Source organism: Typopeltis vanoorti, chromosome 5 (genome assembly GCF_054136105.1).
Source record: "Typopeltis vanoorti isolate ZY-2024b chromosome 5, IOZ_Tvanoo_1.0, whole genome shotgun sequence".
Taxonomy (NCBI): domain Eukaryota; kingdom Metazoa; phylum Arthropoda; class Arachnida; order Uropygi; family Thelyphonidae; genus Typopeltis; species Typopeltis vanoorti.
Window position 1 is genome coordinate 75,286,538 of NC_143553.1, and position 18,304 is coordinate 75,304,841.

The 18,304-nt window shown below is 34.6% G+C and overlaps 1 protein-coding gene across 1 annotated transcript in view; it reads left to right on the forward strand.

Moving 5' to 3' along the window:
• por (Protein-serine O-palmitoleoyltransferase por) overlaps positions 1 to 18,304 on the forward strand; it is a 277,914-nt gene that overhangs the window by 47,911 nt on the left and 211,699 nt on the right. The window contains exons 2-3 of the mRNA XM_090393431.1: positions 5,395 to 5,490; positions 15,917 to 16,164. Of these exons, the coding sequence (XP_090249557.1) occupies positions 5,395 to 5,490; positions 15,917 to 16,164 (344 nt within the window). The remainder of the gene's footprint in view (positions 1 to 5,394; positions 5,491 to 15,916; positions 16,165 to 18,304) is intronic.

The following is an 18,304-nucleotide window of genomic DNA, read 5'->3' on the forward strand; positions in this document are numbered from 1 at the left end:
GAGAAGCAAGTATTAAGAGAATTGGAAGTGAAAGAAACAGAGGTGTATCAGATGTTGGTTGGGTTAGATCTGAATAAGGCTGTGGGAATGTATGACATATCACCACGTATTCTTAAGGGATGTGCACCACAGTTAGCTATGACCCTGACCTGGTTATTTAATGAAAGTCTTGCAGTGTGTAGGGTTCCTAAGGAGTGGAAAGAAGGCAAGATAGTGTCACTCCACAAGCATGGTTCTAAGACAGAAGTCTCCAACTATAGGCCAGTGTATATAACTGCAGTTGTGGTCAAGGTGTTAGAGAGATGGGTAAGGAAGAGAATACAGTATTGGGTTGATGGACATAGCATTCTTTATGATGGTCAGCATGGATTTGTAAAGGGTAGGTCCTGTTTTAGTAATTTACTTGCATTGTACGATTTGGTGATAAGTGTGTTAGATAAACACTTGTTATACAACGTGTGGACAGACTTATGTGTTCGTGGAACATGATGTTTATTATTTTAATAGTATAATAGAACACAGAAACTAAGTAAATAATTAATTTATTAACTTGATGCTGATATTTCGCTGGTGTTATAACCAGCATCTTCAGAGCACAAAAACACTGTTTGTCAATACGCGAGACTAAAACAACATGGTGTACTTAAACAAAATTGTAGCAGCAACACAAAGACTAGAGTCCTGATTTTGGTGCCCTCTATCTGGAGGGGAAAAAAAAAAAAAAAAAAAAAAAAAAAGCTATCATATATTACTAGTCCTAGAAAAGTGCTAGTTTTTTCTCAATATGACTGTCTCCCAGATCTTCGGCAAGTTAATACAGCCATATTTGTTGAGATTTGGAGTGTGTTTTAGGGCTTCTGTTGCCTCTAAGAACAATCTCTCTGATTTATACGGGATACTACACAGAAACCCGTATAAATCATCAGAGAGATTGTTCTTAGAGGCGACAGAAGCCCTAAAACACACTCCAAATCTCAACAAATATGGCTGTATTAACTTGCCGAAGATCTGGGAGACAGTCATATTGAGAAAAAACTAGCACTTTTCTAGGACTAGTAATATATGATAACTTTTTTTTTTTTTTTTTTTTCAGATAGAGGGCGCCAAAATCAGGACTCTAGTCTTTGTGTTGCTGCTATAATTTTGTTTAAGTACACCATGTTGTTTTACTCTCGCGTATTGTGACAAACAGTGTTTTTGTGCTCTGAAGATGCTGGTTATAACACCAGCGAAATATCAGCATCAAGTTAATAAATTAATTATTTACTTAGTTTCTGTGTTCTATTATACCGTTAAAATAATAAACAACTTGTTATACAAGTGTGTTGTAAAATCAAATGTGACCCATAGTGATGGGTGACCTGAATGCAAAGGTTGGAGAAGGGGAAGAAAATCCAATTGGAAAATTTGGATTGGGTGAAAGAAATGAAAGAGGTGAGAGATTGATACAATTCTGCATTCAAAACAACCTATGCATAATGAATTCTTTCTTTCAACATCCGAAGTGCAGACTATATACTTTGTCCAAGTATATAGTGCAGACGATATACTTGGACGAACCCAGATAACTCTATAAGAAATCAAATAGATTTCATAATGATAAATAATAGATACAAAAATAATATAACCAACATTAAAAACATACCCAGGTGCTGATATAGGTTCAGACCATAACCCTGTTGTGTCTACTTTAAAAATTAAACTAAAAAACATTTCTAAAAACAGTCATACTGAAAGATTTGACTTGACAGCTCTGAATATACCTGACAACATAATGGTGTTTAACTCAGAAATTAGGAAAAAATTAGATCATGTAGGATATAAAACAGAAGACAACATAGTTTGTAACACAGGGGAAATTGAAAACAGATGGTCAAATTTTAGAAGTGCAATATATGAGGCAGCTAACAAGATTATTCCAAAAATTAAATACAATAAAAAAAAACCCTGGATGACCGAATCAATATTAGAATTTATGAAAGACAAAGAAAAGTACACAGCAGTATAGAATACTCTGTAAAATTATAAAAAAAAATGAATGTAGGAAGGCTAAAGACAAGTGGCTCAATGAAAAATGTAAAGAAATAGAGGAATTGGGCAGCAAACGCAATAGTAAAGAAATGCATAAGGTCAATCCAAGCTCTGACAAATTAAATGAAAAATTTCAACTATAATCTTTGTATAAAAGATCAAAATGGAAAAATGCTACTAGAGACACAAGATATCATAAATAGATGAAATGAATATGTAAAAGAAATGTCTGACTCTGATTGTATAGATGCACCAGATATACAAAATATGGATGGTGAACCAATTACATATGAAGAAATAGAATACGCTCTAAGTGTCAAATGAAACAGGTAAAACACCAGGCCCTGATATCCCTATCGAACTGTTAAAGAAATTAAATGAAAATAGTGACCTAAAGGTTATTTTTAATAACATCTATGATACAGGATACATGCCCTGATGATCTAAGGAAATCCATCTTTGTCACTATTCCCAAAATTCCAACAACTTTTGAATGCTCAGAATATAGACTAATAAGTTTAACAAGCCATGTTACAAAATTAATACTGAGAATAATCCTAGAAAGAATAAAAGACACTTTGTCAATAGAAATAGAAGACACTCAATCAGGTTTTCAAAAAGACAAATTCCTTCCTTAAGAGACGGAATTTTCAATTTGAAAACATTATGTGAAAGAAGTCTCGATAATCAGAAGAGCATATCTTTTTATTGATTACACCAAAGCATTTGATTCAATAGATCACAAGAAATGAATACATATCCTACAGAATAATGAGTTAATAGGAAAAGATCTATGCATAATTACAAATATATATTGGAATCAAATGGCTTCAAAAAGATATAAAAATGCATATTCTGACAACTTTCAAAAAAGGAGAAAGAGAAGAATGTGCCTTATCACCCTTACTGTATAACAAGTGAGCAAGTTTTTAAAGATATTGCAGAATTGAAAGGTGTAAAAGTAGGAACTTCAGGTATGCAGATGACACAGTCCTTTTATAGCTGCATCTGAAGATGATCTTCAAAACTTAGTCACAGAAATTTACAACAGAAGCTTAGACATGGGATTAATTATTAACCTGAAGAAAACAAAGCACATGATTATATCAAAGAAATGAATAAATAAGAAACTAAACATAATGTTAACCAAAAGAAAATTGAACTGGTTCAGTCTTTTATATATTTAGGACAAATGTTTACAGACAGAGGAAATTCCCTTAAAGAAATAAAAAGAAGAATAGAGATAGCAAGAAAAGTCTTTATTGAAATGAAAACTGTTTTAACATCCAGAAACATTAACATAGATGCAAGAAAAAGAAAAAATGCTATATCTGGTCAAGCCTTCTCTACAACAGTGAAATTTGGACTCTAAATAAAGAAGCAGAGAAAAAATTAGAAACTTTTGAAATGTAGACCATCAGAAGAATGTTGAAAATATCATGAACAGAGAAAATGAAGATGTTTTAAAGAAAGCAAAAATGAAAAGAACATTAATGAAAATAATTAAAGAATGAAAACTTAAATATTTTGGACATATAACTAGACAAGAAGGCATTCAGAAATTAATAGAAGGGAAACGATGGAAACGAAGGGAACCCAAGAGAATGTGGTTTGAAGACATTAAGGACTGGAACTGGCTTGAATTATAAATGTTCCAGGCAAAAGAAAGAAAGAAAGTTCCCTGACATGGTTGCCAACCTCCTTCTAGGGGATGACACTTGAAATAGAAGAAGTGTTAGATAAGGGAGAATCATATACAGCGATGTTCTTCGGCTTTGCAAAAAGCGTTTGATAGATTACCACATGATATATTGGTCTACAAACTGCAGAGGAAGGGAATAGATAGTATATTGTTAGCTAGATCAGAGATTGGCTCTCTGAATGATACCAGAGGTTTTGTATGATGGAGCAGTGACTCAAAAAGAGGAGGGTAACCAGTGCCGTGTCCCAGGATTCTGTTCTTGGACTGCCCCTACTGTTTAACATGTTTGTAAGCAATATATCATGTGGACTGACTGGAGATCTTCAGTTATTTGCTGATTATGCAGAGTTATGAAGAATTATAAGTAGCATTGCTGATGTTAATTCCCTTCAGGAAGATTTGAATAGACTTTTTACTTGGACAAAAGAGTGGGATTGTAGTTTTAATATCAATAAGTGCAAGGTTGCATTTTGAGTGCAGATATATAAGACTGTGTACTATATCAATTGTGCTCTACTGTAGGAAGTAGATGAGATTAGAGATTTGTGAGTGACAGTAGACTGAAGTTTAGAGGGCATATTGCTAGTGTTGCGAAGGTTCCATATCATAGTGCTGCTATGATAAGAAGTACTCTGACATGTAAGGATAAGGAAGTGGTTGTGCCACTGTATAAGGCACTGGTCAGACCACACGAACTATTGTGCCCAGTTCTGGTCACCTAGTTTTCAATGTGATGTGGAGACATTCGAGAGGGTCCAGAGACGAGTGACTAAGACAATATCAGGACTTTGGAATGCTGGCTATGGAGAAAGGTCGAAGAAATGTGGATTGCAGAGTTTGGTGGATAGGAGGAGGAGAGGTGATATAATAGAGACATTTAAGTTAGTGAGAGGATTTTATCAGATTAATCCAGAGGGGATTATAAAATGAGTAGATGGTGAGAGGAGAAGAACCAGAGCTCATTCCTGGAAGTTGTGTAAAGTGTGGTGAGGAGGGGGTGTGAGAAGCAGATTTATTACATGGAGAATTGTCAGTGAATGGAACACATTACCAGAATGTGCTGTTAATTCAAGGAGTGTTAAGGATTTTAAGGTTCTATGTGATAAATATGTTGTCAGTTGAATGAACTTCCTACAATGAATCTGCTGACTTCATGGAAGGTGTAATAATTAAAAGAAGAAGAATAGGAAGAAGTCAAAAAAACATTGATTTTTTTTTAGAAAATATTTGTTACATTAATTTTTTACTGAAGTGGCTCTTTATGTTATCCAGTAAGATAATGCATAGTCTCTGTGGCATGTCTCCCAATAAATCAATAAGATCCCATAAAGTGATTAATAGTGCTTATCATTGTCTGAAGAATATTTCTTTTGTGTAAGAACCATTCAACTAATAAGAATAGGACAAACAGTAAAAAGAACATGGATATTTTGGAAAATATAATTTGTTGCATTAATTTTTGTTACTAAAGTGACTGTTATGCACATTCTGCTTTGTCCAATCTACAATTATTCACCAGTGTCTCTGGGTGACAATGCAGTTTGCCATATTACTAGGACTATCTCTAATCTAAAGTATAGTAATATGGTGATATGCCATTTTGCTACTTTTACAATTTATTTTCGTATTTTATTTTATTTATTTTTATTTCTTTTTTTCAGGAAGGAAAGTATCGTTATAGACCTCCTTGGTGTCAAAAGTAGAATGAATTCAAGTCATTTACATAATGACTTGAATTCATTAATATCTAGTGCAAAGTATGAATATCAGAAGACCAAAATAAATAAATAAATAGTTTATTGAGTTACTAATATTTCACTGGATTTCAAAGTAGTATCTTTGGAGCAGAAATTTCAACGGTGGTAACATATGCAGAACTCAGATTGTTGCAGAAACAGTTCACACTGTAGCTGAAAAGGAACTAAAGACATTCTCTATTAGATGGATACAAAAATAAACTTTTTTTTTTAGAAGTTGCATCCACCCTACTTAAAGCCAAGCTTCCTCCATTTAACATATCTCTGCCTGAAAAGAAAGCTCTACGTTCCCTGAGAAGCAACAGTCACCTTGTTATCACAAAGCATACAAGGGAAAAGCTACAGTAATTATGGATTCTTCAAATTACAAAAGAAAAATTTATTTTTTACTACGAGATTGCTCAATATACCAAGAACTGGATCATGCTCCCCCCTCCCACTAACAGGCAACTGAAGAAATTAAATTCCCTTCTAGATGAAGTTATAAGTTTAGATTCAGATGCCATAGAAAGGTTAAGAACTCATTTTGCAAGGCTTTGTAGGTTTTATGGTCTACCAAAATTCCATGAGACAAACATTTCTCTCCATCCTATTGTAGACTGTATTGATTCACTTACTTACTGCATAGCCTAATATTTAGCAAACTTACTGAAATCACATATAGGCAAATCTCACAAAGCATTTGTGAAAGTTCTTGACATGTTAACCCTGCAGAGGTCACGGCTGATCTGACAGATACAAACAAATTGTTTAATATAAATATTCTTACACACATCCAGTGTATAGCTTGGAATCATGAGTAGCTTTGCATGCATATATTATGCGTGATATTCCACACTGTATATGATCAGTTTTGGTTTAACATGTGTTATGTAAAGGTGTGTGATATTTCATAGTAAATTGTATCTGAGAGATACTGCGACCCCAATGTCAGTATAGTATTGGTTTAGTTGTTTTTTTTTTTATTTACCATTGAAATTGGCTAGAAAAATATTTTGATTGGATAATCCATCAGATGTTGAAGAGATTCAGTGAATTTGTTACTCTAGTCGGATGATGAGAATGATAGAGTCGAATGCGAAAGTGATATTTGATAGTAAATTGTATCTGAGAGATACTGTGAACTCCGATGTCAGTATAGTATTGGTTTAGTTGTTTTTTTTCTTTGTTCAATAATTTCTAGATTGTAACTGAAAATAAATAAACCATCATGTATTATATTTGCAGTGTTTTTTTTTAAAGTTTTATCGCATTTTAGCACATACTGGTAATGAATGTATCTCTCAGATACATGCGACCCCTACACTGCAATTTTTTCAACCGCGACCTTCGCAGGGTTAATCTTGAATATTTTCAACAGCAGTATGCAATTTTTCATTATCAATACTGGAAGGTGTTCCTGAACGTGGTGCATCTTCAAGTGATTCATGACCAGAAACAAATTTTTTAAGCCATTTCTGCGCAGTATGTTCTGCTACCGCATCTTTTCCCAAATGCCACACATATCTTATGGGACACTTCTCAAGCCTTTGAACCAAATTTAAATTCATAAGGCAAACAAGCCCAAATTACACCAGGTTCAACTGACATTTTAAAAGGGTTCAAAGTCACAGAAAAAGAGTACTCATGAATTGACTGATAGGTATCTGTGCCTTATGATGCACAAAAAATTTAGCTCTGCAAACCACTGTTTATCTGTGTACTATACCAGATAACCAAACTTTGTTTGGTTACCTGGTATAGTACACCCACAGATACAAAACCCTTCAACACTTCTGCACATGTCAAAAGGAGGAGGATCCTTTCTGATAATAGGGTAATCAATCTGCATTGTGGGATGAGTGTTTATTATTACACGTCAAAATAAATATAACTTCTCTTTTATGATCATGGTAATTTTTTAAAGTGGTAACCATTTTGCTTGTATAACAGTCGGAAAATTTTACGTATAAAGCACGTGATTTCGCGTGTTGGTGACCAATTCGTACATCACTTTATTTCTTTCTCCCCTTCAACATGAATTGACTCTTCTTGGCATTCTGCCAATGATAGCTCTTGCTTCTGTGGTCGGACTATACTATAGTTAAAATCCCTTCATAATGATCACTTGCCAGACTAAATGCCTAAACATTTCTCATGCATCACCTCTGTTTCTGATTAAATTTTTATTACCCAAAAATACTTAACTAATTAAATATCTTTATTTTTACTTTTAGCATCATCTATAAGTTGATATAACCTTTGTTCTTCCTGCTTATAACTCATCTGGTAAAAAAAAAGATATTATTCTTAAAATACCCTCTAAATATTTACAGAAATGTATTTGCTTATAGTTGGTATGTAAAAATATAGAAGACACAGCAGTAACAATAATATTTTAGTAGAATATACATGAAAACAATGTAAATACTGGTGGATCCCAGCACACTTTACACCTCTGCACACTAAACTTGCTTGTCCACAACAGCCTGTCGTCTATAGCATAGTGGGTTATGGGAGGGGAAGCTATACTGAGACATGACTCACCGCCATGCATTGTTAAAAAGTTATAGTCAATTTAAAATCTTTGGTGTCTGTGACACCCCACCTTACTAACGGTGGGTTAAGCCAAAAATTCTCACTTGTAATCCAAGTGAGAACAATATTCATCAGCTGTCATAAATGACTTCACTATCCTGTAAATACACTGAGTTAGCTTTGCATTAGGAACCTCCCACCCTTGATTTACATATTTGGCATGACAGTGAAGTAACATGGGATATCAATCAGTCGTGTGCGACTACTATATATGGGCACACCTATCCTCTGTATGTAATCATTAAACATTTGCCAGTAATGGGGACACCTGGCAAATAAGCCAATTGGACTTATGTTGCCAAGTTGACTTATGTACCAGGACTAGATTAACCATGAACAGACATCCAGTAGAATGGCTCACATTGGTCAGCATTACATTGCTGATCCTAGAGGTGAGCATTGGGTGTCACAACATATCTCAGCAACAAAGTGCAACAGTCACACAGCTCACCCACCAGTACAACAGTGGGACAGTTCAACCCATTTGTACATTCGCCATGCTCTGTACTTTGCTTCTCTTTGGTTCTCTTGATGATGCTAGTATTCATGTGAGTAACGACCTCTTTTGAGAGAACATTATACTACACATTGCTACCATGATTTGATCTAACTTTGAAAAAAGTCCATAGATGATATCTGTTAAAGTGTGTAAACATTTTTTTTGACAGTTAGTCTCCAGCCTGTAGAACCCCCAAGAGAAACAAAGGACAGAGTATGGTGCATGTAGAAATGGGTTGAACTGTCCCACTGTTGTACTGGTGCGTGAGCTGTGTGACTGTTACACTTTGTTGCTGAGATATAAGTCGTGACACCCAACAGACTGTGTGTGTGTGTGTGTGTGTGTGTGTGTGTGTGTGTGTGTGTGTGTGTGTGTGTGTGTGTGTGTGTGTGTAAAGCCAGTGCAATGTCAGTACTTCCATACCATACCTGTTGGACATGTTAAAAGGCTTAGGTGTTCATCTTTGATTTTTGCAGTTTAATTCAAAAGAAGAAAATACGATATTTCTTTAATTATTTAGTTATTAATATTTCACTACTTTTATTCCAGGCATTTTCAGAGCACAAACAGTTTGTCACAGTATGCAAACAGCAGCAATTAATTTATAAGTACAAATGGTTTAAACCTCTCATAAAGAACTGAAGTCCTAATTTCGCATCACCTATTTTTGGATATAGAGAAGTTAACAAATATTAAATTGATCTTAAAATGACTATCTCCCAGATTTTTGTCAAATTCATATGGCCATGCTTGTTGAGGTTTACGGAATCTTTCATTATTAATATCATCAGACCTTCATGGAGTCAACTACCCTTATACAGGTCCTACTGTCACATACCGTACAGCAACAAACAAGGTGATCTGAACACTCGCATTTTAATTTCTCAAGAAAATAAGTACAAAAATTAAACTCCAACTTTACTTAATAATTTATACATGCTCTTCTGTTCCTAAGTTCATTAATTTGCTTAGGCATGGAGTCTACTAACATGACCACATTTTTCTTATTTCTGCATCTCAAAACCATACTTTTATAATGAATTATATTAAGTTACCCTTTGTATCACAATTTAATTTTCCAAGTCTCTTTTTCACTATGGCCACAAGTTTTCTATTGGATTAATGTCAGGAGAGTCACCTGGCCACTGAAGCAATTGGATGTTGTGATTTTTGAGGAACTCTCACTTTTTTTGAAGTGTGGCAATGAGCAAGAATTTTGTTGGAAGATGAATTCTTTGTCTTTCTGGATCTGTGGAACCACTTTTTCTCCAATATTTTTATTTATTTTCACTTTACCTCATACCAACAACAGGCACAAGTGAACCTGGACCATCATCTGTAAAACAACTCTAGAACATCTTTTTAGCTGGATGTTTACGAACTTGTTTGAAGATGGGTGGGACCTCCCACCCACCTTCAGTCTTTGTACTTTTGTCCACTGAAGCCTCTTTTTCTGCATGATCTTTGTCAACTGTTGTTTCTTTTTTGGTCTGAAGGCAGTCCTCCCTGCTTCCAACAATCTTCGATGGACTGTCATGTCAGAAGAATTAATTTTACTAGCTGTCAAATCTCTATTTAAGTCTACGGCAGACAATCTTGGATTCAGTTTCACTTTTCCTAACTAGTAAGTGTAGTTTTCCTTTTTCATCCACATTTTCCTTTTCTGTCAAGAGAAAAGGTACCTGCCTCCTTAAATCTCTTTATAATTGCATTAACAGTACCCAAATGGACACCACGCTCATTGTCAATTTATCTTTGAGCCATAGATGTATGCTGAGAAAGAGTACAGATTGGAGATATATCCATTTTATAGCTACACAAAATGAATGAACCACTATGAATGTCAACTTATTTACCCTATTAAAAATGCACAAAACTATTAATAAACATTGTAGAGACAGTTAAAACATGCAGCACTCAACTAAAATAGTGAAGTAAAACCGAATCCAGAACTTAAACCAAATATTTCGTTAAAATATTTGTTTTTTGTACTGTTTTTGGTACTGTAGCTCATACTATGTCTTGAATGCATTCACTTTCCTTGCACTCACCTTTCTCTTAGGCAATGCATTCCAAACACACTACCACTCTCCATGGAAAAAACCTGCTTCTTACCCTCTGGTTCATACCCTCTTTATGCAACTTCCCTGTCAACCTACTTCTATAATATAAAATCTCATCTACATTAACCTGGTAATAACCCCTTACTGACTTTTGTCTCAGTCAGAACCCATTATTCCTCTTATCCACTAGTCTCTGCAGATTACATTTTTTTAGTCTGTTTTTATTCTTAACATTCCCCAATATTTCTTCTTCCTTTTGTGAAAACCAGGTGGCAAAATCTATGCACATTAATTCATATGCAGCCAGAGTACATATCATTCTCCTCTACTTCATTGCGATAATTCCCGATATCCCTCATTTCCTTCACTTTCTCTAAGATATCCCCATTAATTGTATACTCTGCATCCTATCTTTGCTTTCCAAATTTTAAAATTTTACAATTTGCAATATTGAATTTGTAACCCCACTCATTTATCCATCTACCCAGTCAGTTCAAGTTCTTTTTCAAAGCTACAGTATCTTCTCTTCTCTTTATAGTTCTTCCTAACTTTGCATCATCTGCAAATACTTGCATATCACCATTCAAACTTTTCCAATTATTATTAACATACAAGTTAAAAAAACAGTGGTCCCAAAACATCACTAGGGACTGTTCTTCTAGGATATTGCTCTTAGATGAGGAAAGTCACTAGCTGTAGCTGTCTGATAAGTATCAGGAAGACTGATACCTCTTAAATAGCCAGTCTCTAATTTATTATCCAACCTGCCTGTTCTTGTTTAATTACTGGCTTGTCATGTGGCAATGTATCAAATGGCTTTGTAAAACACACACACACACACACATATATACACACCTGTATGTGCATCGCCCTTTTTCAATTCATTTGGCACTTTATTATAATAAATAGATTCCTGAAACACAGTCCTTAAACAAACCCATGGTGCTCGTCAAGGAAGATGCTGCTGTTGTCAATCCAGGTTTTGAATCTTATTATGAACATCTGACTTCCATGGAGTCAGAGACTCATTATGGGAGGCATACCATCACATACATATATACAAAACTCATTTAACCATACCTTAAGCTGATTCAATGTGTCTATATTCACAATATACTCAAGCAATGCATTTCATTCACTAGCCACTCTCTGTGTAAAAAATCTATTCCACATTCCTTTGTTTATACCTTCCTTATACAGTTTCCAGGGATGCCTCTTGTTCTATCCCCTCTTCCATTCTATGAAAAATTTCTTCCGTGTTAACCTGACAACAATCCCTGACTAACTGATATGTCTCAATCATACCCCACTTCCTTATCCTATTCACAAGGCTTTACGTACATTCTTTCTATCTATCTTCATACTCCAAGTTGGAAAGACCAGTTACCACCATTGTGAATCTTCTCTGCACCCTTTTTAACATATCCTCATCACCATGAAGGACATGTTTAATCATTTATACATCTTCCAGTGACCATCCTGGAAGTTGTATAAATCTCAGTCACTGAGATGCTGTCAGGTAAACAATATTAAAATTGCAAAAATACACACAAATTTGCACAAACAATAAGTGAAAAATATTAGACCAAAAGCCTAAAGTCCTATCAGGGGTCCCTTTATGAGTGCTGTTGGCTAGTTGAGCTGTAATGGGCAGGAAGCCTAAGAATTAATGTTTCCCCAGTCTTGGGAAGTTTAATACAACCATATTTATTAAGATTATTATTATTATTATTATTTTTTTAAATTCTGCTGCTAATTCTTAAAAATGTATTTCAAATTTGTATTTTTTTTGTGGTGAAGCATAGTAGTTTTTTCCCATTTGATTCACTTCAGGATATTCAAAGCATTGTCAGCAAACCCTGACTGGCTGTGCTTATGGTGTCAGATGTATTTTTTTATGTTCTTCAGGCAGATGTTAGCTGATCTCCCAATTTGACCTTAAGATGACTTGCAGGAACCAGGAACTTTATAAATATAGTGATACCTCGGCTAAAGAAGATAATTCGTTCCCGAATCTCATTCGTTAGCCAAAATCTTCGTTAGCAGAAACATGATTTCCTGTAGGTTTCTATAGAAAATTGTTTAATTCGTTCTGGATGCTGCGTACTATTTAAAGATAAGTTTTATAAAATAGTAAAAAGCACACTATAAAAGGGCAAAAACTCCCCAAAGGCTGAGATGAACAGCTACCCAATTAGATGAAGGAGAATGGAAAGTAAAATGAAAAACTGATGATCTTTACACTATTACAGTATATATACGTTATTAAACTGAAAATATGTACACAACGTTTTTACTATTCTTCCAAATTTTAAAGTTTATTCAAGGTAAGTCTCCTCTTCTTCAGTAGCTGGCCTCTGTCTCTTTGCTAAAGGAGAAGTCAAAAATCTGTCCAAAGTTGATTGAACTTCTCTTTTTTTTCAGAATGTTTTTAAAGTGATTCAGACACTTGTCTTCCACCAAGGTACAAAGTCTGTTCATTTCATCTTTGTTGGGATGCCACTTTGTAGCCAAAGACTGAAACTCTTCCTAGTAGTGTAGCATTTTTTTAATGTCACCTGTTGGCATTCTTCCCTTTTTATTACTGTCCTCCTTCTCTGATGAGCACTCTTTATCTTCCTTGTCTCTTTCCTGATTCAGTTGCTTTTTCAACTCTTCAAGATCTTCTGTTGTCAGTGTTCTTTTGAGTGTTCTTCAACTAATTCTTCTACATCTTCATTTACCTCCAAATGTAATGCTTTACCCAAGGAATCTTATCTACAATGTCAGCATTTTCAGCAGCAAGTGTTCCCCAGTATCATCTTCAGCATCTTGAACACTGGAAACAGCACTTCTCATCTTGCAGCACTCTGGCCATAACTTTTTCCAGGCAGCATTAAGTGTCCTGACACTTTGTCCCATGCTATGGCAATGACTTGAATAGCATGAAGGATATGATAATGATCCTTCTAGAATTCCCTCAGAGTCAGACTGGTAAATGAAGTTGCATCAAAACATCTTTGGAACATGTGTTTTGTATACAAAACTTACCTCTTGCATTCACAGCCACATGGATTTTCACAGCTCATTTCTTTGTCACACACATACAGATGGAAAAGATAAGCTCCTGGAATGGCCTGACCGTTCATGCTTGCTGCTTTATGTTAGCGCATGCATCCACTAAAACATTCATTAGCCGAGTCCGAAAAACAGCAAAAAAATCTTCGTTAGCCGAAAAATTCATTAGCAGGGTCACTCGTTAGCCAAGATATCACTGTACTTGGGACTGATAGAGAATCCTTGGAAGAGTAAATGAGGGTATCCTCATTTACTTTAGATAAGGTTTGAATGTCATGCAGAAATTGTTCTTTTTTAAAGTTCTAGCAAGGTGCCCTGGATATAAGGATTAGTGATAACATTTACATGACCAGCATGTTGAGAGGGATTCAAAAAGATGGGAGGAACAATTAATTTGTTGATCTTTTTTAGCCATTGGAACAGGAAAAATCTGGCAAATAAAGGAGAGTTCAGCAGTAAGATCAGCCTTGGTAGAACAGATTGGAGGCTGTATTAACAAGAGTTTTGATAACACTATATTGTTCAGATCTTGTCCACTTATTGTTTCTGCAAATTTATGTGTGTTTTGGCAATTTTAATATTATTTCCCTGATTGAGATGAAATATAAGAGTAATTAAATGTGTTGTTTAATTATTTATATGTGCTGCATTTATTCCATTTATATATAAATATATATATATAAATAAATGTAAACCCTGGCTATTTTGAATTCGAAGGTGAACTATATAAACAGGTCAAAGGATTAGCTATGGGAAGTCCCCTCTCTCCTATATTAGCCAACATTTTTTTTCGAGGATTTTGAACAAAAGGCAGTCTCCTCTTTTAGTTTAAAACCAAGAATTTGGCTTAGATATGTGGATGATATATTCCTCACATGGGAGCATGGTATTGAGAATCTTCACAGGTTTCTCAACCATTTAAACAACCTCCATCAGGATATAAAATTGACCATGGAGATTGAAGAAAATAGTTCCCTCTGTTTTCTTGATGTTAAACTCACCAAGACACCTGAATCAATAAAAGTCTCTATATTTAGAAAGCCAACACACACGGACAGATATTTGCATGCGTCCTCACATCACCATCCAGCGCAAAAGTTGGGTATTATATCAACTCTTGCGAATCGTGCAAGATCTGCACCGTCAGATGAAGAACTAAAAAAAGAACTACAACATCTTAAATGGACCTTTAAAAGCAATGGCTACTCTTTAAAAAGTATCAACAAACAATTATCCCACCGTCAATGTAGCAACGTAGAGACACAGAACGACTCCAAAGGTTATATCTCCTTGCCATATATCAGCATACTATCCAAAAAACTGAGTAGAATCTTAAAGAAATTCAACATACAAACATGCTTCTCGACTCTTCCAAAAATAAGATCAAGTGAGGTACGGTGTGGTGGTTGAGACAGCTGTAGGTGTCCTCCCGCGATGAGTCTTCGGACTCCTTGGAGGTGTCAGGATTAATAATAATAATAAACAATCTCACAACCTTCTACAATTTCCCGGTGTATACAAAGTCACAAATGAGTGCGGAAAACCTTACTATGGCCAAATGGAGAAATCTATTCTCCTACGTCTCGAGGAGCACCAGAAAGACATTGTTTATAAGAGAACCAGAGCAACTGCCCTGTCAGTTCATGTCTTGTTTTCAATAAACACGAACAACGAAAGCCGCCAACATGAAGTAAATTGGATAACAACTTAAACCTACACATTTGTCAAAAGAAATCACCTTGGACCCTCCTCATATGAATAATAATCTCAGCTATAATTTGCCTGACTCAGCTCTACTATTAGATACTGGAGATTGCATGGTTCCACACACGCACAAGTGTACAGCAATAGAACTTTAACACGGACTATAGCACAAGTTCATAATAACTGTAATTTACAGTCGAATATCATAACTTTATAATTGTATAGCTTTAGTGTGTCTCAATGTTTATTTCAGTGTCTTTTAATATCTTTCTATGTTCTTAACGTCTGATGAAGTCAATCTCGACAAAGCATGTTGCGTTTTCAAATAAATCTCAATTTGTTATATAATTCTCGGGTTTATAGTCAGTTTATATTAAAAATGAACATATCCCAACCCCGAGTTAATAGTAGTAGTCATATATATATATATAAAAGAGAACAAACAAGATTGTAGGATACTTTTGCTACGTATATACTGTATTTTAGCAGAAAGAGTAATATTTGTACTTTTTTTTTTTTTTTGTAGATCAAAGATGGATGAAGGAATTGATTATGATGATATTTATTCAGACTTAGATCAAGAAATGATGGATGCAGTTTACGATGAATTGTACACAGAAGATCTAGAAGAGAATTTTAATTTTGACATTCCAGAATCCTATACGCTTCAAGAATTGTGGGGTGATTGTCTTCTGCCAACTATAAGTGATGGTTTATCAGCATCTGTTCGTCTCCTTATATGCTGTTTTCTTTTAAGATTAACAAGTTGTTTAGGTAAAGTTGCCATTTTTATTTTGAGTTTCTATCATCTATGAATAAGTATACAGGCCCTTAGATTAGACTTAAATGCTACAGAAACTTATAAACTAGCAATTAACATATTACAGAGTGCTATTAAATAATTGAGCATCGTGATGGTAGATTCAATATTGAAATAATCGATAAAACTTCCAGTTATATAACAAAGGTCATAAGAATAATGTTTTTAAGCATTACCATAGTTGAAAAACATGATTCACAAATATAGTCCGCATATTCCTTTCCTTTTGGTATGGTAATATATGTACTGCATTTAGAGATTATGTAGATTCTACTTCAGGTCTGTTTGAAATCTATTTCATTTTTTTATAAGTTCCAATATCAGCATCTTATATCAAAAGCATATGGGAAACTAAGAACGTGTGATTATGACTCACTTGTGCAACTGTGGAACCTATAAATTAAAGATACCAAGAAATTACAGAAATTACAATTTAATTTATAGTATAATCAAGTGGAAAAACTTCCAACAACTGTGGACTCTATAATGAATGAATTAGTCACTTGTACTTTCATAAGAACAATATGTCCATAATGTGACAACTGAAATCAGTTGCAACAGTGCCTCAAACCAGAAGTTAATACTTTATTCACAGCTTTATTACATCACATTATAGTTTACAAAATTCATGTTCTGTATTTTTATTTTTTATTTTTTTTTTAATTCCAGTGCCTCATTTGTGAAATCTAGAACTTTTAGACAAGTTCAGGGACATGAAACAAAGGATAAGGAATCTGAGATAGCCACCCTGGTTGACTGAGTAGTTAGTGTACTCATTCTCCAATAGGCTACGGGTTTTGATCCCATAGTGGGCATGAATGTTTGCGATTGTCTCTAGGAGGGAGATGAATTTCATTGCCAAGTGCGAGACCACTGCTCTGCTTATTGAAGGCCTGAAGTGGCTTGAAAAAAGTTCCATGTTTGGTCTCTAGGGCTGGGTTTTTGGATTAAGTAAAAATATAAATTAAAAATACGAAAAAAAAATAAACTTGATGAAATAGAAAAAAACAAATCCTTAGCCAACCCACAGTACAAACTGTACTATAGGTTTGCAAATAACCTTTTGTGGGTGGGAGTAACATAAAAAACCAAAAATAGTTGTCCACCCAACTCTTGGCATATAGATTACTATAAGGTTAATACCATTTTCTTATCCATTACACCTTAGAAAACATTGTTATAACTTAAATCTCATATCAAGCTGGGTACTCTTATCCACTCCTCCTCTCTGTTCCAAGTATATATAAGGTTTCTTCTTCATGTAACTTGTCTGATTGTGGTCAAACATGAAGATTTGTGAGTGTCACATGAAGAATACATCTATCTCCACAATTATGGTCATTCAGGTTTAGCAGACTGTGCCTTGGATACCCTGCACAGAATTAAAAAAAACAAAAATACTATGCTTTACCATAGTAAATGCAAATTCAAGAGGATTTTTTTTAACTTTATTATTTATTTTCCTTTATTTATTTATTTTTGGAATCTGTAGCAGATCTTAAAAACACAACCCAACTTTAATAAATTTGGGCAGTTGTCTAAAACTTCCCAGTGTATACTGGGAAGTTTTAGATGGCAAACTATCTACAGGTGTTCAGAGAAGGCAACTCTTTCTATCTCTCACAGAACTTCAAGCTTTCAAGCTAATCTCTACCACGTTCTTTATGCAGATTTTTACAGTTTGTTACAGATCTCATATTATATTTCCAGACATGACCTGGTAATGATGAATTATTGGAGTCATTAAATCTTTTGTTTAATTTATTCCAAGTGCTGTCTTCATTCCATTAAACCTTAATATGCACTTCAGCCAGTACTTAAACCTGAATATACATTTGCTTGCTTATTATACAAAATTTTTCAATATGTAATAGGAGGATAGCTGGGAAGCAACTGCAGAACTTGTGTAAGAATATGATTTGTTGTTTGAGGATTGGTGAACAAAATGAAGTGACTCTGAGTGCTTTCTCAAAGAATGAGTTTATATGAGAAGTATGTGGGCATCATGTGAATAATGTTTCGTTTGGGCCTCTCTTGATGAATCTTAGAGTCTGTGGAGATATCCAGATAATAATTATCATTACCCTAAGACTG